This window comes from Alternaria arbusti (assembly GCF_024043155.1).
Source record: "Alternaria arbusti strain BMP 1465 chromosome Unknown scaffold_8, whole genome shotgun sequence".
Taxonomy (NCBI): domain Eukaryota; kingdom Fungi; phylum Ascomycota; class Dothideomycetes; order Pleosporales; family Pleosporaceae; genus Alternaria; species Alternaria arbusti.
Window position 1 is genome coordinate 1483454 of NW_026249948.1, and position 26536 is coordinate 1509989.

The 26536-nt window shown below is 52.0% G+C and overlaps 8 protein-coding genes and 1 non-coding gene across 9 annotated transcripts; 4 read left to right on the forward strand and 5 right to left on the reverse strand.

The window, feature by feature from the left end:
* Window positions 1-611: 611 nt before the first annotated feature.
* Window positions 612-2849, forward strand: J4E86_006882 (uncharacterized protein; the record flags this gene model as incomplete). The annotated part of the gene is made up of 4 exons (XM_051447405.1): window positions 612-953; window positions 1038-1302; window positions 1348-1659; window positions 1708-2849. 4 exons carry the CDS (start codon window positions 612-614, stop codon window positions 2847-2849), a joined length of 2061 nt encoding a protein of 686 aa, XP_051301890.1.
* Window positions 2850-5739: 2890 nt separating this feature from the next.
* On the forward strand, window positions 5740-8006 carry J4E86_006883 (uncharacterized protein; the record flags this gene model as incomplete). Its single annotated transcript, XM_051447406.1, is given in 5 exon segments — window positions 5740-5932; window positions 5981-6233; window positions 6280-6967; window positions 7015-7869; window positions 7881-8006. The coding sequence occupies 5 exon segments, from the start codon at window positions 5740-5742 to the stop codon at window positions 8004-8006; spliced, it is 2115 nt and encodes a 704-aa protein (XP_051301891.1).
* A 168-nt stretch (window positions 8007-8174) lies between these two features.
* J4E86_006884 (uncharacterized protein) lies at window positions 8175-8903 on the reverse strand (the record flags this gene model as incomplete). Its single annotated transcript, XM_051447407.1, has 2 exons — window positions 8175-8707; window positions 8777-8903. The coding sequence occupies 2 exons, from the start codon at window positions 8901-8903 to the stop codon at window positions 8175-8177; spliced, it is 660 nt and encodes a 219-aa protein (XP_051301892.1).
* An 89-nt stretch (window positions 8904-8992) lies between these two features.
* On the reverse strand, window positions 8993-13619 carry J4E86_006885 (uncharacterized protein; the record flags this gene model as incomplete). The annotated part of the gene is made up of 8 exons (XM_051447408.1): window positions 8993-10545; window positions 10940-11094; window positions 11141-11327; window positions 11392-11875; window positions 11944-12029; window positions 12082-12147; window positions 12198-12642; window positions 12693-13619. 8 exons carry the CDS (start codon window positions 13617-13619, stop codon window positions 8993-8995), a joined length of 3903 nt encoding a protein of 1300 aa, XP_051301893.1.
* Window positions 13620-17284: 3665 nt separating this feature from the next.
* Window positions 17285-17812, forward strand: J4E86_006886 (uncharacterized protein; the record flags this gene model as incomplete). The annotated part of the gene is made up of 1 exon (XM_051447409.1): window positions 17285-17812. The coding sequence occupies one exon, from the start codon at window positions 17285-17287 to the stop codon at window positions 17810-17812; it is 528 nt and encodes a 175-aa protein (XP_051301894.1).
* A 1185-nt stretch (window positions 17813-18997) lies between these two features.
* Window positions 18998-20047, reverse strand: J4E86_006887 (uncharacterized protein; the record flags this gene model as incomplete). Its single annotated transcript, XM_051447410.1, has 1 exon — window positions 18998-20047. The coding sequence occupies one exon, from the start codon at window positions 20045-20047 to the stop codon at window positions 18998-19000; it is 1050 nt and encodes a 349-aa protein (XP_051301895.1).
* Window positions 20048-20414: 367 nt separating this feature from the next.
* J4E86_006888 lies at window positions 20415-20502 on the forward strand. The gene has a single exon. It is a non-coding gene; the product is annotated as a tRNA-Val (tRNA).
* A 1287-nt stretch (window positions 20503-21789) lies between these two features.
* J4E86_006889 (uncharacterized protein) lies at window positions 21790-23426 on the reverse strand (the record flags this gene model as incomplete). Its single annotated transcript, XM_051447411.1, has 2 exons — window positions 21790-23127; window positions 23184-23426. The coding sequence occupies 2 exons, from the start codon at window positions 23424-23426 to the stop codon at window positions 21790-21792; spliced, it is 1581 nt and encodes a 526-aa protein (XP_051301896.1).
* A 377-nt stretch (window positions 23427-23803) lies between these two features.
* On the reverse strand, window positions 23804-26189 carry J4E86_006890 (uncharacterized protein; the record flags this gene model as incomplete). Its single annotated transcript, XM_051447412.1, has 2 exons — window positions 23804-24985; window positions 25032-26189. 2 exons carry the CDS (start codon window positions 26187-26189, stop codon window positions 23804-23806), a joined length of 2340 nt encoding a protein of 779 aa, XP_051301897.1.
* Window positions 26190-26536: the final 347 nt, after the last annotated feature.

Sequence of the window (26536 nt, forward strand, 5' to 3'; positions counted from 1 at the left end):
TAGTGTAGTTCAGAGCCATGCCATATGCTGATGTTATCGTATGGTGACAGAATGCCAGCTCGGAAGAGACGGTCGAACACGAGATCCGTGATGGAGGTAATCTAAAAGAGAAAGGTTTTCTTGTCTTCCAGCGAAACACCAGGACTTGTGACGTATCGCACGCATTGATAAGGTTGAGTAATCGTCTCGATCGAGCAGCTTCTCAAGAGCATCAGGTACGAGCCGCATCCCGAACGCAATGGTAAAAGCGAGTTGGCCAATGATAACGTGGAGATACGGGAGATGGCTGGGAAGAACCATCGGAGAGGTGCGATGCCATGCCCCGGTCCTCGGAACGCTAAAGTCGCGCTTGTCACCCAACAGGAAGGAGAAGGCCTCGATCAAGCCTTTTGGCATGGCTTGTCCACGACCATGCCGAAGCTTATCTTCTTCTCCAATGACCGTTACACGTGCGGTTTTGCCGCTTCCGCCCCTAGGGGCATCTTTCTTTGCCGGCATGGGTAAGACAGCCGAAGCGGCGATGCACGTACGCGTACCGGCCATGAGGCTACATAAGAAGATGGCGCCCTGAACGCTTGTCCTCGCGCGCTGTCATTCACCTGGTCATCATCATGCGGTCTTTTGCCATTGGCGCTTTCATCGCGACAGTAGCACCGGCGCTTGCCTGCGAAGGTCACAACAGCTGCTACGGGCCGCTGAAAGACGATGTCGTATTGACCAGAAACGTTCGTCGCATGCAGCCGGACGCGCAGAATGCGACCACAACACCGAAAGCGCCACTGGAATGGGGTCAGATCAACTTCCTGCATACCACGGATACCCATGGATGGCTGGAAGGTCACATCAAGGAACAGAATTATGGGGCCGATTGGGGTGATTACGCCAGCTTCACCAAGCACATGAAGCAGAAGGCTCGGAACCTAGGCGTCGATCTGCTTCTGGTAGACACAGGGGTTAGTGTCTGCCATCAAGCCCTGGGGACGAGTAGGGCTGCGCACGTGGTTGAAGGAAGTAGCACTTCGACTGACGTGCGATAGGACTTGCACGACGGTGCAGGACTCAGCGATGCGACGACTCCCAACGGCAACGTCTCGAACGCCATTTTCGAAAACTTAGATTACGATTTGTTGACCATTGGAAACCATGAGCTCTATGTTACCGAAATCGCATATGAGACATTCAACAACTTCTCCAAGGTTTATGGCGACAAGTATCTCACTAGCAATGTGCAGATCAAGAACCCCGCTACTGGCCAGTTTGAGTACATTGGGTCTCGTTACCGCTACTTCACCACAGAGCAGGGTAAGTCGATCAATCGTGGAATTGACAATATGCTGATAGAATCAGGGCTCCGCATCATGGCTTTTGGCGTCCTCTTCGACTTCACCGGCAACAGCAACGTTTCCAAGGTCATCAAAGCAGCCGACATGGTGAAGCAGCCGTGGTTCCAACAGGCTGTCAACTATACCGAGCCAATCGATTTGTTCGTAATCACCGGCCACAACCCGGTGCGCACCAGCGTTTCTAGCAGTACAATGGGTACTGTCTTCAAAGCCATCCGCAGCATGAAACCAGACGTACCTATACAGGCTTTTGGCGGACATACCCACATCCGAGACTTTGCCGTATACGACGACAAAGCTACAGGAATTGAGTCTGGTATGTACTTTGGACGTGCTTTGAAACAACTAGCTGACAGGGTCTTAGGTCGTTACTGCGAGACATTGGGTTGGGTCGCCATGTCTGGCATCGAATCGAAGACCTGCAAGGCGCAGCACAACCCCAAAGGTGTGCCAAATCCAATACGCAGCGCGGTGGTACCGGCAAGCACTGGGACTGCATCTGCTAGTGCACATCTGCCTACGTCTACTTCCAACTCCACTCTCCGCTACGCCCGAAGATATCTTGATTGGAACCGTAACACATTTGCCTACCATGCCAAGGGAAGTCAACGCTACACCGCGTTCGACACATCTGCCGGTGTCAGCGTTACTAATGAGATTACGTCGGAACGAGCCAAGCTTAACTTGACCGATCTGTATGGATGCGCCCCAGCAACATACTGCCAATACTGCAAGCCATTCCTTGCTGAAGGCAACATCTTCGGACTCCTTCAAACAGCGTTGGCCACCGTCGTCGTAAACGAGACGCGCAAGGACACTCCCAGACTCATCATCATCAACACCGGATCAGTCCGCTTCGATCTCGCCAAAGGTCCCTTCACCTATGACGACTCCTTCATCGTCTCTCCCTTCAAAGACGCCTTCCAATTCATCCCCGACGTACCCTACGAGCAAGCGTCCCAAGTCCTCGGCATACTAAACGCCGGTCCCTTCCAGAAGAAGAAGCGCGACCTTGAGACCTCCGACTTCGGCTTCAGCCCCATCCTCGCAGACAGAGATACCTGCCTCGACCCGCCACTCACCCACCACTACGAAGGCGTAACCCGCCGCTCAAAGCAAGGCGGCCGTCTCATCCGCCGTCAATCCACAGCCCCCAACCCAGGCTACACGACCAAAGACGATTTCGGCACCGACGGCGACGACACCGTTCACTCAGCCATTCCCAACTTCTCCCAGCCCAACGATCTCCAGGCGAATGCTTCCTTTCCGCTCGATGGATCGATGCCAAAGACTGTTGATCTGGTGTTCTTGGACTTTATTGCTAGCTACATCGTCGACGCTTTGAACCAGCCTGATGTTGGTGGAGACTTTTCGGTCAGCCAGGTGGAGTATTATATTGATGAGAGCTTTACGACTAATAGCTATTTGCCGGCGTATGCGAAGGTTGCTTGGCAGGAGAATGTGCCGAATTGTCCGGTGGGGGAGGGGATTGGTGCTGCGTCGTGAGAGGGGTGTTGGGTTGGAGGAGATATATGGGCTGCATTCTTTGTGGAGAGATCATTAGCTTCTTGTATAGAACTATGTTCTTAACTGTATATACAAGGTCAACATCTGGTCTGAGCTTCAAGTACACAGGCGCACATGACCGCCCAACGCGTCATTGGCTGTATTCATACCATGGCTTGGGTGCCCGCAGATTATCGCGATATTAAGTGTTAAACATCTTCTCTGATAGAAGATAGTATTTGCAATACATCTGGATAAGGTTGCAAGGCTTGAAGAGACTGCCAGTCTTGATGAAACTGCCAGATATGATCCCGCAATTTGTCCTCGTGGTCGAAGCGGTCGCTACAGTCGTCAACGACGCATTTACGCATTTGGCCATCATGCATTTCCATATGACGAAGGAGATCTTGCCCATCGAGCAAGACCATATCACAGCCTTCCTTTTGACAAGTAAGTTCGTCATGCATTCGCATATGACGACGGAGATCTCGCGCATCGACCAAGGTCCTGCCACAGCCTTCCTTTTGACAAGCAAGTCCGTTACTGCGTATTCTGACTAATTCGCGCGCTCTTGCGCGAGACGGCTCGCTGGAATTGTTGCCTGTAGCTTGCGCAGAATTGTGAGAGGTGAAATGTTGAGTGCTTGATCTTTGCGAGGCCACCAATTGAGATATGTCGTCGGACATCTGATTTGTCTGCGGGGTAGGAGGTACTGAGGCCCAGTCGTACTTCAGGTGTTTCCCGCACGCCTCACTGCTTTTCCACTGAGTCACTGAGATGTGCTCAATCAGCTCTTCCTCATCGCAAAAGACCCTGAGTGATTCTCGCATCAGCTTCGCAAAGTCGAGTAGGTTTTTCCTTAATCTCTTCATATCCATCTTGGGTGCTACCGACGAGCATGCATGCTTGACGATCTGCACGAAGAGTTCTTTCGGGTCGATCCGATAGTTAATGGATATGGCGCCACTATCACTTGCCAGTCCATGTAGTGCGTACACCTTATCTCTGACATCAGTCGAATGTTGTCTATGATACTGCTCGAGCAATAGTGTAAGTGGCTGGGGATCGCCATTCCATTGCGCTTTCGCCCTGATGATGACTGCAGCTGGACTATCAAGAACGGCTGGTACGCCGACGACGTGAAGAGACCGCCCTCTATCCGAAATAGCCTGGAGGTCGACCAAGAGCTTCTGCAATTTGATCCACTGTACGCAACGGCCGCCACAGAGAATCTTTACTTCCTTCGCCAGTAAGACTTCCTGCACGATCCAGATCCTTCTCCAGTACTCCTTTTCACACAGCCTCAATATAGCTTTTGCTTTGCGTGCATTCCATATCTTCTTTGGATTGACATCTTTGCCATTCAAAGTAACGCGCGTGTCCAAGTACTGCATCGCGACATCGCTCATTGTGGCATCATCTGCTTTGCCAAGCCAGACCCACACACAACAAGCTTGTGTATAGATTTCTCTCATCATCTGCACTTGGTGGTTTTGCTCGAGTACATTCGCTTGATCGATGCTGATGGCGTCTATCCAGAAGAGGGCGTCCTGACGCTGCATACGCATTTGGTGGAGGAAGTGCCACAGATTGCGACCGACTGGGAAAGACATGCCATTGATCTGAATATCGTTATATCGCTCTTTGGCGCCCCATGCATACGAAAGAGCGACGTATGCCGGACACTCGTCATCCAGCGCGTGGCTCTGCAGATTGCATCTGATGGACTCTGACGCGTCGCCGGGCTCCAGCGTCACCAGCCTGATGGTTTTCCTTCCCAGATTGAGCGGTACATCGAGATACGGATCTCCCGACGGCGGCATTCTGCGGGGCGAGTCGCAACCACGAGAGGGCAATTGAGGGCATTGTGGACTGTGCTACACATGTCAGCGTTCTCAAGATGCGGCAAAGGCCAAGGCTGCCGCCTAAAGCCTGCGCCACCACCTGAGCACCTTTGGGGCTTTTTCGGGCTTATGGTATACATCAATTGCGTCCTTCAGTGGATTTATCGTGCGCTACTCATGAAGAAGAGTCAAATTCCACGTCGACGAGCTCCTTCGTGCTATGCACTTTACTTGTCTGAAAGCATCCAATGCACCGCTCGGCATAACTTCACCTTTCTGAAGCCCTTACCAATACCCCAAAGGCCCTTTTTACCTGCCGAAAGTTCCGAAAGTCCTGCAATTGAAGATACCGATAGAAAAGCCTCAGGGGTTGTCGCAGCAAGAGATGAAAAGCAGAATAGTGCTGCGCTAGTAGCCCTAGGCCGCCCCACCCGCTTGGACAAGAACCTGAGGCAAACAGAACCCTTTCTCACACAATCCCCGTTTGAGAACCCACCCCCGTACCATTACTCCGCTGTCCTATTACTTTCCGAGCCTATGACAGCTGTAGCGCATGCCATTCACGCCACGGTCGCGATAAACTAGACCACACACGTGAACATGCGACGCGAACCACGGGCCGAGGATCTTGGGCCTTACCACGCGTGGTGCAGCCCTCGCTGCGAAAGACAACCTGTGCAGTGCCAAAAATGCAGGTACCGTGCAGTGTATGATCTCCACAGCCTGTTGGCTTGGCTGTGCTGGGGTTCGCAATGAGTCGGGCTTTCTATTAGGCTTGGTTCTCGTCCGATCTTCGTAGGGGTAGGTATCTTCCGTTTCCTTCTCGGTGTGTGTGGATTCTCTTCGTGGGTGGGCTCTTTTCTATATATCTTTGTCGTCTACACTCGCTGGCGAGATTACTTTTCGAAGTGAGGTATACGCTCTTTACATTCGCTCGTTTTCTTTACATTCTTTTAATTATCGGGTTGACGTTCGTACACTGCTTGGTCCTCACAAGAGCACGAACGTTTCTTCAACTCATCTCTTTCGATTAATACGACCGCGACATGCATTTCTCCAGCCTCCGCGGCGCATTTGCCGTTCTCTTAATCGCATACTTTAGCGCTGATGTTGCTGCGATCTCGGGTGGTGACCTTGAGACGCATCGGCTGCTGCGAGCAGCTACAAAACGAACAGACTTGTATCGGAGGGGTGTGAGGATCACCAAGAGATTCGAGTCTGAGTTGGCCTACGTGGACAGTATGTTGAAGCAAGATTGAAGACGTACCACTACTGACGATGCGCTAGATGAGAACGTCTGGAATGACAAGTCTACATTTGCTTCGCAGGTCAAAGTCAGCGGGCAGAGACCACTACTCAACTTGGAAGAGCATGAACATCACCTCAAAGATGTGCAATGTGGGGATGACACCATGAAGCTACACTTTGTAGATCCTTCTTCAGCACGAGACGCCCGAGCGGCCTGTCATGACGCGGACGGTGGTTTGATCATCACATCCCACGAGGGCTGTAATGATGAGGGTGAGCGATCGGTATATCGGTGAGCTTCTCACGGGCGTTTCGGTGATTTTATCTGACGATCACAGGGTCAATGACGTGTCGTACGCTGAGGACGGTGAAGCCCTTGAGCTGTCCGTCTCAAAGACAACATGGCGAGCAGCATTTGATCATGTCGACATATCGTTCGGCCACACGACAGACGATCATATTTACCGACGCCATTCCGACTTCGCGAGAATTCGAAACAAGCGACAGAACAAGGTCGACATACCGGCAGACACTCCCGACGATGTCAACACTGTCTCCTTTGACCTATCATCCGAGCTTCTTGACACCACTTTTCCGGTCGAAGCATTCCTATCGGGCATTGCTGGCCTTATTGGAGCACCTGATGTACCGTTGCCGATCGAGATTGGATGCAAGCGATGCGCAACAAGTGGGCAGATTGCCCTTTCACAGGGTGCCTTCAACGTCGATCTTTCCCAGATCGACCTCATTCCGGACATTTTTGAAGGCGGCGACGACGGCAAGGAAATCTCGCATGTCATCAGTGGTGGTTTTGTAGAGCTTGTGGCGACTGGCGTTGGTGCAACACTGGACTTGTTCGCTAGACCGCCCAGCTCTGGGAAATTCGAGGTCGCTTTGTTCCAACTTCCTATTGCTGGTTTTACTATTCCGGGGATTGGGAAGGCTGGAGCTATCTTCGAGCCCAGGCTCGCCTTTGACTTTAACATCAGTGGTACACTTGAAGTCAACTACGGACTCCAGCTTACGGTATGTGTTTTCCCACATGGGTATTATGGTGATACTAACGCTCTCAGGTCCCTGATGGTTCCAGTATTCGAGTGGAGCTTGCTGATCTTGCCAGCAGCCGCGTTACTGGCTTCCAGGAAACGAGTCTCACTCCGCTGCCCGTCAACGTCAACATAACTGACGCAGAGATCTTGCTTGGTCTCGCGTTCGTCCCAGCCATACCGATTGGTTTCGACTTTCTGGATCAACTGAAGGCTGAAGTCACCCCATCTTTGAACTTACCCCGTCTGGACGCGAAGCTGTCGAGCAACATCCCGGAAAACTGTGGTGTCAGCAACAGCAGCAATGCCACAGCACCGAATGCGCCATTCGCCAACCAGACAACAGAATTTCCCCCCGAACTTCTCAGCCTGGGCCCTCTTGCTCTGGTCGAAGCGAACGTTTCCCTCTCGATCGATATCGCTCTCGATGTTTCGATACCAATCCTTCCACCACCTTTCAACGCAGTTGGTGTCCAGGAGAATATTTTCACAGCAGTCTTTCCTCTGCTGTCTGGCTGCGCAGCGCCTAAGAATGCTTTCGACAACGTTACAGGCGTCATTGTGCCTCCGCCTCCGCCGATGATGGTTGAAGCTACATCCACGGCGCCGAAGTTGGAAGCCAACATGACCGCGGCGCCAAAGCTAGAAGCCAACATGACATCCTTGTTCAGCGCGACGGTATCTGGCACGCCAATTGCAGACACTACAGCGAAGACTACAGCGAGTATTGCTAGTGAGATGGCCGCGGCTCCCACTTTGATGCCAAACGTCACCTTCATATTCGCCAGCGACGTTGTTCCGTCCTCCACAGAGTCGATTGCTACTTCGACACCGATGAGTAGCACCATGTCTACAACTGTGCTCTTGAACACCACTTCAACGGTAATGAGCAGCATGGTGTCTACGACTGCTGCTCTGAACACTACGTCCACCTTGGCAAGCAGCACCGCAGACGCGACGTCGCTGTTGAACAGTACTTCAACAATGGCGAGCGAGGTCGTTTCTACGCCTTGTACTAGTTCTCTACTGAACTCAACTTCGACTCTGATCAGCTATGCTGTCTCTACAACTTTGTCGGCAGCTACTACAACAGCCCCCGCGTATGAATACACCCCGCCAGCAACGTCGTCGCTCAACGCTACGACCCCGTCCGAGAGCACTTCGACAGTGGAGGTCACAAGTACGGCTTATGTTACCTCTAAGGTAACCGCGGAAATCACAGTGACTGCTTCCGCGAGCGCGTCGTCAGCTGCTGAGGCTGCGAGCTCTGCTGCTCTTACATCAGAGGCTTTGACGAGCAACGCGACATCTGTGGCTTCGAGCACAGCCAACCGATCTTCGGCTGTCGTCCCCGCTTCGTCGATGGAATCATCGGTTGAATCCGCGACGCAAACTTCATCTTCTTTGCCATCTTCATCGTTCATTCCCACCTTCAACATATCGAGTTCAGCAAGCCCCGCCTCTTCAGCCTTGTCGAGCGCATCCAAAACGCCTCTCGCGGTTTCGTCCTCCGTCGCTTCGACAACACCGATCGCATCCGCACCGGCAGTCGCGACAGAGAACCTACCACCGCCGGCACCGGTAGTTACTATGGCGGCAGGCTTCTTAGTGCCGAGTAATGCCAGCGCCGCACCCGTACAACAGACGGCTCCACTGGAGTTCACCGGTGCTGCGGCAAGGCATGCACCCGAGGTGAGGGGTATGTTGCACTGGTTGGTGGCTGTAGTGGGCTTTTGTTTGATTGGGTCATTGTTGTAGTTTTAGTTCTCTTCCGCTCGTGAAGATATACCCTTCTTTGTCGCTCGAATCTCGATTTCAATACTGACGGTTTCCTCGCGGTGACTTCTCAAAGGTGCATAGAAGAGTAGAGATAGGCACGCTTTATTCTGGATGACTACGTGTAGATTACTAAACATGGGGCAGTAGAAAAAAAGATAAAGAGCGAATGTTATACTAAGAGAATTTAACGAGCGACGGAAAGGAGAAAGACTCAAAGCGTCCATACCTAGGCCTCTTTCTCTGGATCAAGACGCCACTTGTAGCAATTGTTCTCCACCTCACCACCTTGCTTGCCATTCTCTCCAGCACAGTTGCAGCTGTCGATAGGCACGTTGACATACCTATCGCAAGCAGCGTCAGAGTAAACAAACTCGCACCCTGCCTTAACTTCCAGAGAAGTTTCAACACCGATAGCTCCCAGTTCAGATTGATCATACGGATATGAGAATGTTTGCTTCACAATATCTCCAGGTCCAAGTCTGCCGCGAGACTTTATGAGTCCGCAAAGGTGGTTCGCTGCATCTTTGATTCGATAATGTGATGTCCATTGGCCAACATGATAGCATCTTCTTTTGTTGTTCTTGGTATCGGGTATATCGAACTCGACGGTTGGAGGCTTTGGTGTTGGCGTCGGTTTCGGTGTTGGTGTTGAACTTTCTTCTTCCGTTGGGGACGGGCAAGGAAGTCCATCGTCTTCAAGGGTTTCTTCGACGCTGGGATCATCCATGCCTCCGAAAGTCCACTGACCATCCCAACCTCCCGCAGAACAATCGGGATCGTAGTAGCTACACTGGTCGACGACTGGCGATGGGGCACCCCTCTTCACGACGAGCGCGTTGGAAGGCCAGTCTGGTGGTCCTGGATGCGTTGGTTTGGCCGGCCTGGTTGTGCTCTGTTTACCGTCGCCACCTCGGAACACTAAAGATGGCCAAACAGGAGTACTTGTGAACGTTGGCTTGACAGAGGTGATCACTTCATCGCGACGAGCTTTGGCCGTGACTGCAACCGCCCCAGAAGCCCCACCACCGACCGTGAGTACTTCCATAACCCATTGAGTAACTGTAACAGGGCTATTAGTAATCGCTGTTGTCCAACCCTCGCCAGTAGCAGTCACAACTGGGTAATTGAGAGTGGTAGTGCTCTTTTCCCAGGGCGGGAGCTTGAGTTGGCATGGCGGCTCACACCACACAGTCGGCTCGTCCATGTCCCAGATCTTGGGGTCAATCCAATGAATTTCGTTCTTGGAAGCCTCAAATACGGTTATTTGGGACCAGCGCGGATGTCCTTCGACGTTGAGGTTGTCTTTGGCTGCAATACCGCGGCCATCTTGGACGAGACTGTACTTTGCTCCAATAGTGATGAGATGGTGCACCCGAATGTTGCGTCCATTCTTCTCAAGCCACAGAAGTGCCCTTTGGCAAGTCTGGCCATCGATACAGTCTTGTGTGTACGTCGAAAACCATGAATAGAGGCCAGCTCCACCGATGATGATGTCGCTGCTTTCGCGTATCATGACAGCCCAGGATGAATCGCAGCCGTCGAAGTCCTTGCCATCACATTGATACTTGGGATCACCCGAAAACTTTCCGACGGCCTTTTCGAAGGGTGCTGGCGCCTTGGGCGTTGGCTGATAGTACGGTGACTCGGTCTGAATCATGCCCGCAAAGATGTTCTTCGCCTTGTTGAAATTGTATTGATAGAAGACCGCATGCTCGGAGGCAGTGCCATACATCCACGTTGGTGATTGGCTTTCGACAAGCAGACCGCGAGCGACGTAGACTGAAGTCTGCGTCTGTACCATGAGTTAGCAAAGTTCGCCTATCCAAGGCCAGGCGGTTCTCACCATAGGACTGTTAGGATCGACTAAATCCGCGTCACTAAAGAGTGTTGGTCAGCTATCCGGTCAAGACGAGATAGATGGTCAATACCCACTCGATCATATGATCCGCCACCCAAAGCCACATGTTTTCAAAGTATCCAGATGCTTTCGGGGTGATGTGCATCATCAAAGAGGCGCCCTGGCAGTTCGCGTTGACTCCCGATGTCACAGGCGGGCACTCATCCGGGTTCAGTGACGTGCCGGCGGCGCCTCCAATGCGAACATGACAGTCTGAAAATCGAGCTCAGTCAGCCGGATGACCTCAAATATTGATGCGCAAAGATTCATGCATACCCCAAATACCTGCAGATCCTGGCTTGGATGCCTTGATGTTCCACTGAACCAGAATCGCCCCAGGAGTTGCTCCTTTGGTCGTGAACATCAAATCTTGCATCTCCACCTCACCAACGTCACCTGGATTGCCGACAGAAAGCATGGCCTTTGGGTTGCTGCATGAGTCAGTCGAATATTCGGTAGCGTCGTGTGGATACGTACTTAGCATCTCCGAAGAAGGTGCCAGATGCGGCGAATTGTGACCACGTTTCGCCGACGAGCTTGCTTCCACTGGGAATTGTGACGGTGCGTTTGAGTATGTAGGTGCCGGCGTCGACATGAAGAATCTTTCCTTTAGCAGCCCACAACGCGCTCTGAACTGCACTCGTATCGTCCGTGACACCGTCCCCTGACAAAGTCAGCTTCACGAATGTAGATGGAATGTTGGGAGAAAAGGCTCAATGAATACCTACCCTTGGCACCGAAGTTTTTGAGGTGGACAAAGTCGCTTGCTGACTTGTCCTCATACTGTGGCTTTGCACGCTCGAAGTACGCACCCTTGGAATCCAAAAGACCAGATGGTTTCTTGTATGTGGTCGATTTGCCCATCGAGAATTCTCTCTTTGGACTGTAGGTAGGTCCAGCAACCCACTGGTCGATCTTCGCGGTGCTGGCAAGGATTGTCTTTCCGTTGCTGTCCGCTACGGCTTTCTGTACGCCGCTCATGGCAATGTTCTCCAGTACAAGCCCAGTACTTCCGGATCCAGGCGCAGAGTTGAGAGGTCCAACAAGAATTGCTGTCCCAACGTTCGTAAATGTGGAGTCGAGGATCATGGTAGAGCCGATGTTTCCGTTCTCCTGAGTAGCCCGCTTGGTTGGATTGGCAGTCGACGTCTTCTCTTCGGGCAACAGCTTGAAACCAATGTCGGCGTTCTTGATTGTGATGAATTTCCACGTCTGCGTTCAATGAGTGATCAGTATGACACACGAGAAGAATCGTTGAGGTATCGCAACAAGCGACTCACGAATGACCAATCCCATATAAGATGCACTGCTGTCGCACAGCCATCGAAGACCATGCGCTGCACTGTGAACTGTTGACTTCCACCCCCTGTGTCTCAGTCAGGTTGTTTGGTCGTGAACCGTGGGATGGGCCGACTTACACAAGCCGTATGCGCCACCTTTAAATGTAATGTCGGCCAATACCCCTCCACTGCCATTCTCAGATGCTGATGTCATTAGCTTCGTACTCCAAGTACGCTGCAACGCTTCAACTTACCAATACCTCGTTGTTTAGTGCCAGACTTTGCGGTCAACTCCAAGAATTGGAGACTAGTAGCTTGTCCAACTTGATTGTGAATACAAGCAACCTGTGACGTAGCCCTCGTCTGCGTGACGTCGATCTTGAAGTTTCTAATCTGTCGGTAAAAGCTTGCCGTATTGACATACCATTCCTGATCGCCGCCGTCTATACCAGTACCGCCGCCCGTGTATTCGTTGGTAGATAAGGCAGCAGTTCCGATAAATCTTGAAGAGGCCACGATGGTGGGCCAGTTGGTGGCGTCGCCGATAAGTTGCGTACCGAAGTAAACGGGGATAACAGTACTGATGAGATAGGTTCCTTGGGGAAAGTAGACAATAGCGTTCTTGGTGCTTGAGCCATTGCAACCTTTTCCACAGCGCTTGCCTTCGTCCATAGCCTTTTTGATCGCAGCTGTGTCGTCCTAGTACAAGGTCAGAGATATTTATAAGCGCCCAGTGAAGTTGAACTTACAGTCTTGCCATCGCCCTTTGCTCCGTAATCTTTGACGTTTCGAAAGACCTTGTAAGAAGGGTCGTTACCCCAAGGGACCGTCCCTTTCCTTGTTATAGTCTCCATCCAGAATGAACCAGCAGCTGCCGCTGATGCAATACCCACTTGATCGGTTGCGTTATGGCCCGTTGTGGTTTGGTTGTTGGTCGACATACCAAAGGCTTCGAACTCAGTTAGAAGCGCTGCTGCCTCCTCAATCTCCGGGGTAACAACGAAGTCTAGGACTGATCTTTTCTTCCCCAGTACAGGATTCAGGACGTCACCTGACCCTCCAACGATCGTTCCGGGTTTAAGGCGATACTGATTGCGGGACATGTTTTCCCACCGCGCTTGGTTGTATTCTGCTGACCTGTTCAATGCTTCCTCAACGATCCTCGTAGCGGCAGCAATTCTTGCAGTCGTGAAGTTCTTTGCAAGTGCATCCGTGTCGGAAAGCAAAGTACTGTCAGCCGAGTCTGTCCGGCTTCTGAACGAGTCTCCACGCTCAAATTCGGAATGCCGGTCTTTTTGGCGAAAGCCTCCAATGGTACCCAACTCGAAGCTCCAGTCGTTTGGCCGCTCTGTATCGCTCCGAGCAGCAATAGGACTTCGCGAATAGTTCATGTGTAGGAACATATTCAATGCACTGTTGTCGAGATCCATCGGAGCGGAACTTTGATTCTTGAAGATGTGATGTGTTTTCACCCCAAAACCGTGGCTGCTGAGCTCGTGAAGAGGGACGGTGTCTGCCCATTCCATGTAGTCTTTCAGAGATCCTTTCCTCATTTCCTGGATCCTTTCGCGGGTGGACCGCGTCCCCAACGGTGTTGTAGCAAGCTCATTTTCGGTATCAGTAGAAGAATCTGCTTCGTATATCTTGACGGGGGTGTCGTTCTCCTCATTTACCATTCGGAAGTAGAATATCAGCGGTGAATCGGAGGTTACAGTCCAGGTGGGAAGGCAGCGTTCTGCCAAGTCTTTGAGTGAGCGTCGAAGTTGATCATGTCCAACAGCCTGCCAGTTCTGCTCCGCGTCTCTACCACCTTCAGATCGCCTGCAACGGAATCCGGCACATCTGGTATAAGACGGCTCAGCATTCTGGAGACCGGATCCTCCTTGGATCCACGTGGCAGGTGGAAACTCGTCACATGTATACTTTACACCCGATCTTTCAACAATCTGGCCGTTGGAACGTCGATGGCGGAGCACTCTCGCAGCGCCAGCTGGACGATTGGGTTCCAACGCCGTCGTGTACCACGGTAGCCCATCCGCACGGAACACATCTGGCTGCGCCAGGTTACCTAATCCAGCAACTTCAGGACATGTATGCCGAGAAACCCATCCGAGTTGTCCTGTGGGACATACTCGACTTCGACGACGTGTAGCACGATTGCTGTTGAAGTCATACGCAAAGGCTTTTCGTGGTCTTCTTGCGGCTCCTCGTGCAGAGATAAGGAACGTGTTTGCATTCTGGCAGATAGCGGTCATGTAGTAACAATTGTACTCGAGGCTGACGTTGCACGTAAGAAATTGTTCGACTGGTTGATTGGAGCAATTCTTACTAGACAATGTACGGTGGTAATTCTTCTACCCTTTGCTGAGGTCCATTTGCTGTTGGCCCCCACCACATATCCTATTGAACAGGACATATCAGCTGAGAACGATAAAGGCTCAGTTAGATGGTCTCTGTACCTGTGTATTGCCGCCAGGGTTGGTTCTCATTGTCCATTCTTGGACGTATTGGGATCTGACACAACAAAACAGGAAGCACAAAGTAACAAGCTTGCTAGCTAAAGTGAAGAGGCCCATCTTGATGCGATCAATCAGATGTTTTGAATCAGGTTGAGAATAGTTTTAGCTGTTCAGGATACGCTCTACGTGTGGGAGAATGAGCTCAAACCTTCAAAACCGCCCTGTAGTTGTACCATCACTTGCCACAAGTCTTCAGAAAGAAAACCCACTGTTACCACCAGCGTACGCACATTCTGGAACCAATCAAGACGAGTATATATAAAGCGTGTTAAGTTAGATAGCCAGACAATATGGCTATAATGAAATCCCGTAAGATGAAGGCTAAGTTTGGAACGTCCCATACAGCAGCTCGGAGGTCGTCGAGATGCCAAGATCTATCACTCTACCCCTCTTCACTGCATTTAATCAGACAAGTCAAAAATCAAGAGCTTGATGGGCTGGCGTAGAGCGCGCATATGCAGGAAATTGTAGACCGTGATGTTGGCTCTGCATAAATTGTGGCAGTGCGTCGAGGGGTGATACCAACACATCCGGTATGTCCTGAAGTTGCATGGCTGATTTGAGAAATTGTGGTGCAAGATCTCATCTACTGAAGATTGTGTTCTGACCTTACATATCGGCTAATTGGCATGCAAGTAAGCTTCCAATATGAGAACCGGTGGAGCACCCGGTACCAATTGGAAGAACTGCGCACCCCTGTGTGCGGCATATTCGGCAATGGCCTCAGCAGATGGAGTCTAAACTCTGGCATTGTAAGTAACTCAGTAAACTCTCTGCTTCCCTGGAATTACTCACCCGTTCTTTTTACATTGCAAAACATGAGCGCTCTTCGCAAGCTTGTGCCTTTCTTTATAGCTTTCTCAACCATCAACTATTCTCTCTCAGCAGATGATTGCCAGCCATACCAATGGACCGCGAAGCGAGACGTCGTTCCAGGACAAATTGTCTGCCGTTACACGCTCACGTCGCCGTCCGAAGTGAACTACTACACCTGCATTGAGCTCGCAGACAGATACGCCATATCTATCGACAAGTTTTTCCAACTCAACCCCGATCTCGACCGGGAATGCAAGACCATCGAACCTAATACAGACTATTGCGTCGCAGGATGTGAGTTTCAGTGGTTGGATTCAAGTCTTTCTCGGCTCGCGACCTGTGGACATGTTGCTAACGGCTGCTGATCTGCATAGTCATTGACCAGATCCCAGCTTTGGACGGCCTCTGTGGCCCTACACACAACAACGCTACCTGTAGAGGCACCGAGAAACAGTGCTGCAATTCCGAGACCTGGATATGCGGTGATACAGCGTAGGTCTACCTTCTTGCCTTGCTCCTGTGTCATGTCTCATTCTGAGTTTACTTTATAGGGACGACTGTCGCGAAGGCACGTGCTACGAAGGTGCATGTCACGGCGCGACCGAATACGCCATCGATGGAAAATGCGGACAACAGCACGGCGACCTGAAATGTGGGGGGAAATGGGGATCTTGTTGCGATTATAATGGGAAGTGTGGCAATGGTGCAAATTTCTGCAGTCTCGGAAAATGCCAGTCCGGCGACTGTGAGAAGCAGCTCCCTGATCCCCCTTCTCAGTTCCCTTGGTTGGACGGGAATTCGAGCGACGGTACTTGTGGTGGCACCAACAAGTATGTATGCAATCCAGTATTTGGCTACTGCTGTGGAAGTGGGGGTAAGTGTGGAATGGACAAGAAGCAGTGTGGCTCAGGATGGTAAGTCTTTTTATGCATATGTCAACTCAGCTCAGATTTGTGACAGCTAATGCAGAGAGTGTGCAATAGTCAACCAATGTTTGGGAAGTGTGATTGAATCACAAAGCTGCCAGCGTCTGCGACGTGGTTTGACTGGATAAGCCGGGTAGGGAATTTGGTTTCGTTATTTGCCCTGATCGTCTACGTAGCCGGATAAGCAATCTTGACGATAGGATGTCTCCTTCACCACGAATGGCCGCATCGTCTGTGTGAAGACACGCAAAAATAAGATTTGAAGTCTCTTTTGCTCTTCTCAAATCGCCAAGCGCCTGGGCCGCAACGTGTTGATTTTCTCGAACTAAAACTCATGTTGGGATCTCAGCTCCCGGAAACCTTTCGCAGCATGTTTCCGTGGCGGCATCTCGTCAAGTACCTGGTCTGACTTGCATCGTCGGGCTGTCGCAAATATTATGATCCACCCGATAATAGAGACGTCGCCTTCAGGCTGTAGGCACAGCGGTTACACACAAGCCTTTCTGGGAAGACTTGGCAATGATTTTGACCACGCTTATATTGGCTTGGGAGGCTGTGCAGGGCGAAATATACAACTTGCAATTGGTAGCGCTGAGCGGGTACTCAGGATTCTGTATGCATGCCTTATGAGGATATTGATCTACACGCCCTGGCAGTACTTGATTAATCGTGGTCGCCGAGCCATGCCCGGAGGCTCGCGCTCGGCTTTGTTCCCTTGTAGTGAGCTTTAGATTTCATCTATTCGCCATGTCGCGGGGAGGGAGGTACAAGGATTGGAAAAAAGCAGATGCACATAACCGGAGATGGTGATGCCACTCCAGCTCGTATTGCCAAAGAGATACTCCCGCAACCTCGTGCCTGAAGGTCGTTAATATGCGATTCAATAGGTCATACATACCCGCTATCGTGGTTGCGCATTCTGTATGAAGGCCGCGTCTAAGAGTCTAAATGTTTTGGACAGTTCTTGTATATGGTTTGAGATATAAAGCGTAGCTGATCAGATACTCGTAGGCTTCGAGGCCAATAAGCAAGCAAAGCCCGCTCTTCCACTGTGGCTTGTGAACCAGAGCACAACCAGTCATGCACTCCACATTCTTCATTCGAATGCTTTTTGTAGCATTCGCTGCCGCGAATACCACCGCCTCCGCGACTCTTCTCAACCGACAAAACTGCGACGAAGGCAGCAAGCGCGTCTGTTACGGGAAGGATGGTGGCCAAAGCCAGTCACTGGACCGCGCCGACATCGAATATGTGGCTTCTTATCTTCGATTCGTTGGCGACTCCAACACTGGGGCTAATGCGCGATGGACGATGCCTGCCAGCGGCGCTTGTGAAGAATGGGCGATTGCCGTTCCTGACGCCGGCACCGTTCTGGCCTTAGCTAAACACAGCAAACCCGACGTTTCAACATCGATTCTTTATGCTGACATCGCGGCGACTATTGATGCCATCGGGGGTCTTTTGGAGTGCCAGAGCAACGGCGGCCAAATGCCTACCATGGTCAACAAAACCAACCCAGCGTACACGTCAGCAGAATACAAGGCCACCAAAGCAACGCCGGATGGAATCACAATCAAGCTGGTCCGCGATCCCAAGTTCTCCGGGTAAATGTGCTCGTCTCATGACGCGATTGTGGGCTGAGTCAGAACGTCTTTTAACATGGATGCGGTAATATGGGAATTGATCATGAGATGTACTGGATAGCGTAGGAAGTTTAACTAAGCTGCGAATACCATTCTTTGACAGCGTAGTCATGAAAGCATCGTACCGTCTCTGCGTCGTCGTGCATGTTGCTCAGTCGATTTCCATAGTCTGTCCGCCCGCGTGTCTTCCCAGTACGACAAGACCCTCAGGCTCAGCAAGCTGATGTAAAACCTCGTTGAAAGAGAGTACATGTCGCCCATAGCCTCCAGAATGCTTGGTTTGAGAGTTTGGAGCCAAGCGTGGACTTGAGTGATGTAGTCGTGTACGGTAACGAAGGGATGCGTAGTAGGCAGCACCTCGAGGGACGGTGGAGGTGGTGGGCAAGCCATGCCGCAGCAGCGCAAAAGGTCCCGATCTTCATCATCTGAGTCCCCGGTCCACTCTTGATTATCCCAGTCATCATCTCGATGCTCTCCTTCCCATCTGTATCCCCATGTGTCTAGATCATCTACGTTTACGCTGATAGACGAGACCGGTGGTTCCGTTGCGGGCGAGGTGGAGATCTTGTGAAAGGAATGACCGTCGGTGGTGTATGGTCCACATTTAGAGTCTAGGTCGAGCGTGTCCGCAACTTCGACTGAAGACTCGAGAGAGCCGAATAGCAACCAGCGCACCCGCAGCATGTCCATAGAGCTTTGGATGATACCACCAGAAGCGCGGAGGTCGTTGTAAGATGGAAAAATCTCAGAGGCTGACATGATGGAAAAGGATGGGGTGTGTGCGAGAAAGCTTTCTCATTTTCGAAGTGGGCGGGGGGCTTGATGAACAGGATGCGCCGGGTGTTTGGGTATTCAATCAATTACGCGTAGGGAGGCGCAACGCCGCAATCAAAAAGAGAAGAGACGAAATCATCAGCCGATCAAGGAGACGATCCGACGCGACAACCAGTAAAAAAAACTGGTCCGACGCCCTGCAACACAACAAATCCAATGTTCGTTGCCGTGCACCTGGGGAGTTTCAAGGTCCCAAAGTTTGCGACTAAACACGTGACGTCATGGCTTCTCGTCGCAACGATCGCGCCTTCCCGCCGTAAGCAGTTGCGCTCACTTTCACTTTCTTGGCGTGACCCAATGTAAACAAGATTATTACTCACTTCATTCTCGCTGCGGCCCTAACCATAACGTCCTTCGCATCTTCCCGCACCTTCTGCACAATCTCGCCCGCGCTTTGCACTTCCTTCACCAACCCCACACCAGTGCCAGCCCAGATTGCTGCACGCCCTTGCAAGCCCGTATTATATCCCTTATCTTCACCTGCAGCGGCCTCATTGTGCAGCTTCTGTATCTCTTCCAGACTCATGCCGTTCGCGAAATCCTTGTGGCTTTGTGCCACCAACCCGCGCCCATCATACAGCTCCGGCCAGATGTTGGGACCGCGCAACTGATCAAAAAGCTTCGAACGCGTCGTCACCTGACCACCGTCTTGCGCCTCCAGAACTGCTGCTTGGTACACCGGATGGACGTTCACCTCTCTAGACGCGAGGAAACGCGTTCCCATCACGACGCCTTCGGCACCGAGGGTGAGTGCTGCAGCCACGCCGCGTCCATCGACGATACCACCTGAGGCGACGAGAGGTATATGTGAACAGCCTTCCGCAGCAAGCGCGTCGGCCACCTCCGGTAGTAGCGAGACGATGCTTGCGCCCTTCTCGAAGCCGTGACCGCCGGCATCTGCGCCTTGGAGACACAGCACGTCTGGCTGCGCAATCTTCGCAACGTGAAGGGCTGCCGCGACGCTGCCAAGTTGAATCCAGATCTTGCTCTCAGGTGAAGCCTTGCGTATCGCTGGGACCCATACCGCGTAGTCATCCAGATCTTTCGGCACGAACATCCAAATGACCGCGGGCTTGTAGTCATCAAACACCGGAAGAATGTCTTCGAGTTTGAGCACAAAGGGAAGGAAGCCGACGCCAACTGGGAGAACACGCGACGCCGATAGTCCGGGACTGTCCTTGAAAGCCTTTGCGGCGATACCCAGCTCTTTTCGCAAATCGTCCATGCTGCGTAGACTCCCGATCATACCGAGGCCACCAGCGAGTGTCACAGCTGAGGCGAGCTTACCGCCCGCGAAGCCCGCCATCGGCGCGTTGACGACGAGTGGTGACAACGTCCATGGTAGCTGCTCTTTGAGAGTAGACATGACGGGCGAGGACCAGATCCAGGAAATGTTGAAGGCCGAGACAAGCTGTCGGTAAGAGAGACCTTACTAGAGGCTGTACTAATAGGTGTAGGAGTAAGCAACGTCCTTCGTCAGGCCTTCGATGTCATGGTGGCTACACGACCTTTACCACCAGCTCCATGCGGTTACAAGCGGTGCATCGTGTCAGCAGAAGTCAGCAAGCAACTTACGTCCAACTTGATTTGGTGGAAGTTCTCAGTGGAGATGCGTACCGATGCCACGACAGCTCCTTTGCCCCGCACTTAGCCCCACCTTCATCTTTCGAGCTCGCTCCTTCGCAATTTCGCAAAATATATTGCAACTTTTTTTCCAGTTTGACATCAAAGTTGGTTCGATGGTGTAGTTGGTTATCACGTTCGCCTCACATCTGTGTGTGTACACGCGAAAGGTCGCGAGTTCGAGCCTCGCTTGAATCATTCAACTGTCTTTTTGCTGTCCCGACGGTCTCGGCGTGAGGTGGATCGACGCGGTGGCATCCTTTTTGCCCAAAATTTGATCTCGAAGATAGCCAAGAATCTGGCATAGCAGCTACAGGGAGAAATTGCGGATTGGCTACATAGCGCTTAGGAATACATTTATTTATACACAGAAGGATTACAAGATTATAGATAGGTCTGACGTCTATAAGCGGTTCGACTCATCAGCTCCATCGACCAGTAGATCTCACTTGAAGAACATGTCTCTGCCACAGCTCCGGCTAGCTTGAAGAGCTTCATACGCTAACTTGATCGGAGGCAAGACGCACTCGCGACCGTGCCACCTGCGAAGAGTATGTCGAGGCTGTCTACCCGACCAGTCGTCGGAGACCGAAGGCCACTTTCGTTGCCCGCACAAAGGAGTTTCTCAGTGCAATGGCTGATCTCAGCACTGGTCATGTAGGCGACAAGATCAAAGCTGATGGTGTGTGGCAGCTCAAGCATGGTCTGTATTGGTGAGCTTTTACCTTGTTGCCGGACTTCAACACCATCTAGCAGAAGTGGCACGAGGAAGTCAACCGTCATATTCGTTTCGTTGCTGTGAAGTACGGCCTTGGTTTAGCGTTATACGCCAGGAACAAGCTCTCCGATCCTGAGCTTGCTATCATCTTCCGATTTATCATGGAGCAAGACTAGGAGGTTGAGTACTGGGCTGCCATGCTCCCTTATCTGGATTGCTGTTTGTCGCTCTGGTACCTTCACCGTACCCCAGGGCTACGGCAAAGGCGCGAGCCTGGTTAATGCATCCGTTCCTACTCATCGAGCTTGTCTGGCTGTCTTCAAGGTGTCGCTGGCAAGCTTCGTTAGACTGATGACACCATGCGCTGGTCTGATCTGAAGTTCGTGCGCATGGCTCTTGATATTGCTTGTCAGTTTACATTCTGTTTCTGCAAGGGCTATCGCAACCCCCACGAAGACAACGCAACTACTAACAAAAGTGAAGAATTGAGTTTCTCTGAGCCTATGTAGACATCTTGGTAATCAATACTAGTAAAGCAACAAGTTTCTCTAAGCCCATGTAGGCATCTTAGTCATTAATAAGAGCAAAGATCGACCTTCCCAAGCTTTATGTCGACATGTCAATACTTTTTTCTAGCAAAGGTCAAAGTTCTTGAAGACCATGTAGATATCCTAGACATTAGTCGATAAGAAATATCTTGTGAAAGGCATACCTATTTTGATACTTGATACAACATAGCATCCAAGAATGGGGATCATCCAGAACCGCTATTGAAAGCTCATACCCAAAACCCACGGCTTCCTCCTCTCTAAATCCAATATCATCTGCCCAAACAAGCCATTCGCCCAGCTAAACCACTGCCGACTCCACACCCCCTTATCCCTCGCATGAACACTCTCATGCATAAGCCCCAGTCCATCCGTACTCTGCACCAACCACATCAAATTCCGAACGATCTCGTCGTCATCCTCGCTTGTCAGAATGGTCATGATGAGTGCCATAGGCCACGGTCGTCCGGGCAAGGTATGCGGACTCGCTACACCAGTGATCACAGGTCCGACGGCATAGTACGGATTATCCCTACTCAAAATCTTCCGCCGTGTATTTTGGTATATCGGATCGCGCAGTGTCGTGTACCCCAAGAACGGCGCCGAAAGCAACGAAGGAACATTAGGATCATCCATGATATTCACCGACCCATACCCGTCGACCTCATACGCGTACACCTTGCCGAAGTTGGGATCGTTGACGATGCCGTATTTTTCCACGCCGCGGTTTATCGCTGTGCTGAGTGTTTGCATGCGTGCGGCCAGCGGGTTCTCGCGGGACGTGATGCGCGACATTATTGTTGAGGATGTGTTGAGAGCGGAGGAGAACATCATGTTGGAGGGGATGAGGTACTGGTATGTACATGCGTCGTCGCTGGGGCGGTGGAAGGAGCGTACGAGGCCAATGTTGCCTTTGTGGGGACTGCCGTTGCAGTTGTTGATAGGGGTGCCGCCGTAGGGAGCGCAGTATGTGTAGGGCGTGTGTTGCCATTCTCCGTCCTCTGTGTAGGAATCTATTGTCATGCTTTCTGTCGTGTTCAACACTTGTTCAACGGCTTTGGTCCAGTTGCTGCTTCTTTCGAAGAAGTCGTAGTCTTTTGTTGCTGTTACGTAGTCGACGGAGAGCTGCAGGAAAGAAGCTAGGGAGTCTAGTTCCCACTGGCATGAGAAGACTTTGTAGTAGTCGAATGACGGGGTGATGCGGTCGCTGTTCATGCTGCTCTTGTGTTCCACACCGCTCTCATCTGGCGCTTGGAAAGCGTTGCAAAATGCGTTTTCGAGAATGTAGCGTGCTTGTAGATTGATGGCTCCCCGGAATAGACCGGCTAGACTGTCATGACTATCGTCTTGTTTCAAAACCGAGATGTATGCTTGGAGTTGGTTTGCAGAGTCGCGCAGCCACATTGCTTCGATATCGCCAGTGATGACAAAGGTAAGTTCTTCAGGCTTCATGCTCATGAGCGGTCCTTCTAACGAGTCCGGGTCGCTAGTCGTATTTGACCATCCTCGCCACGCAATAGTCGTATCCAATGTACTCGGCCATGTATTCTCGAATATCTGCATTCACATCAACACTTTCATTTCGATAACACCACATCAGAGACATTGCATACACGAAAAAGATCAGGATCTTTGATAACACCTCGTAACCGCTCAATCGTCTTCTCCACCTCTTCCGACCGATACGTCCGACACGGCACAATCGGTCTGGCATAACTCAGATTCCAAGTACCCTGTGTGAAGGGTTCGTGGTATTGCGCCGCGTAGTTTTGGTAGAGCGGACATTGGGCCGAAGACAGGGATGGCAGGAGAAGCGAGATGCAAGGGATAAGGATCTTTGCGGTTGACAGCCTCATCGTGGCGTGCGCGACGGGCCGATAGTCGCCTGGCAACCTAATAATATCGTGCGATTCGATGCGAGGATGAAATAGCGATTAGAAGATATCGCCGATGGATTAAGATGGCGTTGAGCGTGTGCGATGTTCCCCGTAAGAGGTGAGAGAGTTCAGCCAAGCCGGCACGAGCCACATGTCACTCGGTTGCAACGGATCGCAGCGTGGTACTAACAAGGAGCCATGAGCAGTCGCAATACGAGGAGACAGAGGAAATCATTTGCGGACAAAAATCCACTACCGAGGCGGATGGCAGTGGTTCATTTGTATATATTGCGTGCCAAGAATGCTCCTCCGTCTATGAACCCCGCTCCGGAAGCACGATTCCAGGCATCATCTGATCAGCCTTTGACGATGGCTCTTACTCGCTTCCTCTCTTCAACATCCAACACCCAGGGTATGCCCGAGTCGCCCGATGTATCTTCCGCCACTTCTGCAAACTCGTCGTCTTCCATGTTGAGAATCAGAGTCATCTGCGTACTCTTTTGGAATACATCGCGGAGTGAGTAGGCACCGCCACTTGTAGCCGCTGTGATGATGCCGGAGATGTCGCGCTCGAGTCTAACAGCACCCAACTCATTCACTCTTCCGTAATAGCTCTTGATGCGCTTCTCGAGCGAAGATGCAAGAGAGTTCAGACCTAGAGCGAGGAGTCGGTCGAAGTTCGCTGAGGTCAAGATGCGCTTGATGGGACGGATCACGACTCCCCAGCCGCGATCGAAACGCGACTTTACCACATCGACGTCCTCTTCCTCTTCATCCTCGTTCTCGCCATCCTCAGGATCGTATTTGACGTCTCGGAATGCTTCAGCCAGGATGGGTCGAATGCGAGGCTTTAGGACGTTGGAGAACAGTACGGTGATGCCGTCGTTGAGCAAATCTCCGCTCTTGGATGCGAAGGCTTTCTCCATTGCTTTCAATGTGTTCTCCACAAAGACCGCATCATGTCCGAATGGGAAGAGGTCGTGCAGTGGCGACTTCACGTCGTCTTCGCCGCCTTGTGATTGGCGACCCAGCTGCTGCTGGACTATGCGCTTGACGTAGTCGTTTGCAATATCGAGATTGTTGATGAGCACCAGGAACGCAATGACCTTGTCCTCTGGAGGAAGACCACCCTGAATGACGGGTTTGGGGTAGCTTTCGTCGCGCATCTTCCGTTGTATCATGCCGATGAACTCGGCGCCTAGGATGTGGCTGACCGCAGGCACGACGCTAGAGACGACGGCACGTTGCGAAGTTGCTAGTGTCCGCTGAATGACCTGATTGACAATGTACATGACATCGTCTACAGCGGAGGTAATGAAGGGTGGGTTGGATCCAAGAGGCTTGGTAGGGTTCAGTGTAAGATCTGCTGGTGGTTCGTCCAACTGGAAAGCTTTCTCCACCGATCGTCGGAAGAAGAAGGTCGTCATTGCATTGACAGGCTCAATGAGGTGGCTGTTGACTTTCTTGTGGAGATTACTGGTAGCAAGGAAGTTGGGCATCACCAGACCGTAGTCGATGCGGTCTTCAGGTTCGGAGGGCTGCTAGGGTAAGCTAACGAAGATACACACGTGTGTCCGCACTTACTGCACACTTATCTGAGAGGAAGCGCGCATACAGGGCATAGCGTCCCAACATCAGCGCACCCTCTCCAAGCAAACCGTCAATCTCTTTCATGTCCACTCCTTCATCCTCGCTTGCCCGGCCAGCACCGTTGGCTGGAGAACTAGAGCGCGGTGTTCCGGCGGCGGGTTTTTGGGAAGGCAAGAAGCTTTGGACAAGGAAGGAAAAGGCATATGATTTGATATCGGTAAGTTTGCGGTCAATGTGGCGCTCCTCATGCCATGTGTCCAGCACAATACCACCTTGGACATCAGCCTCAATCTGCAAACGTTCAATGACCTTCTGCATCATGCCTGGTCCGTAGTGGCGCTCTACTAGTGGCTCATGGCCGTCGACAATCTGGGCAATGTGCTCGAACAGCTTCGTGATGGTGTTGCCGTAGAAGAAACCCTCATTCCTCTGGGCAGGCGCGGCCGAGTTGAAGTTTGTCCGCGCCCGTGAAGCTACTCCCTGGCAGACATAGCGGCCATATGCATCCAGTCCTACATTTGTCCGTCCGATCAGCGGGAACAGCTTGAAGAACCTCGTCACCTTGGAGCCGTCGCCTTCTTGCGCAGCCTTTTCAAACTCGCGCAGGAACAGGCCACACAGCGACTCCGCTGCTGCATCTAGTGTCACGCGCGGCGGGTCAGGCACCTCGGCCGTAGGTACAATCTCCTCTGCGAAGCTGCCATTTACGACGTCGTCGGGTATCTTGGCGGCGCGACTGAGATAGCCTGCTGCCGTCTCCCAGTCCTGGGGAGCTCCCATAGACCCATGTACGCCCAGCACGCATGCCTTCAGTTCAGCCACCTGCTCCACCACCTCGAGTGTGGCCTTGACATTGGACTGTTCCTGGTCTAATCGCTTGACGGCGCTGGAGATTCGGTTCGCAGTCGAGGCGGCGTCGGAGAGCATGCCACTGCTAATGGCTCGCGTGTTGACCGCTTGGGTGCCGAGGTGGGCGCGCAACAGATCGAGGCGACCGAGTTCGCGCGAGAGATCCTTCTGCGAGGCGATGAGGGCGTTTAGGCGCTGGGTGACGCTGGCCTCCTGCTCATGCAATTGGCCGAGGGCTTCATGGATCTGAGCCACGCTGGCGGCGGCGAAGATGTCCTGGTGGTCGTCGATTTCAACTGCCATGTTCAGACACTGCAATCATGCCGCTGGAGGTGCAGCAGTGGAGGAATATCACACGTCGCGTACTGGCTGTCAAGTGTTGATCATCTATTTCTGGCGCGGCAGCTGTCAAGCGTTGGTGGGCGGGCGCCGATCTCTTGGCCGGTGACGTCTCAGAGCCCCCCGGACACCCACGATTCATGCGCCGTTGCCCCTGCAGCAAGATTACATGTTGACGGCGGCGGGACGGCCTCTACTGTCGCATGTTTCTGTTTACTCCATCAATCTCCGCCGCGACTTTTTGTATAACAGCGTTTGACTGCCCCTCTGCGCCACGCTTTAGCCCCCAACAGCCGTGTAAACACCACGAC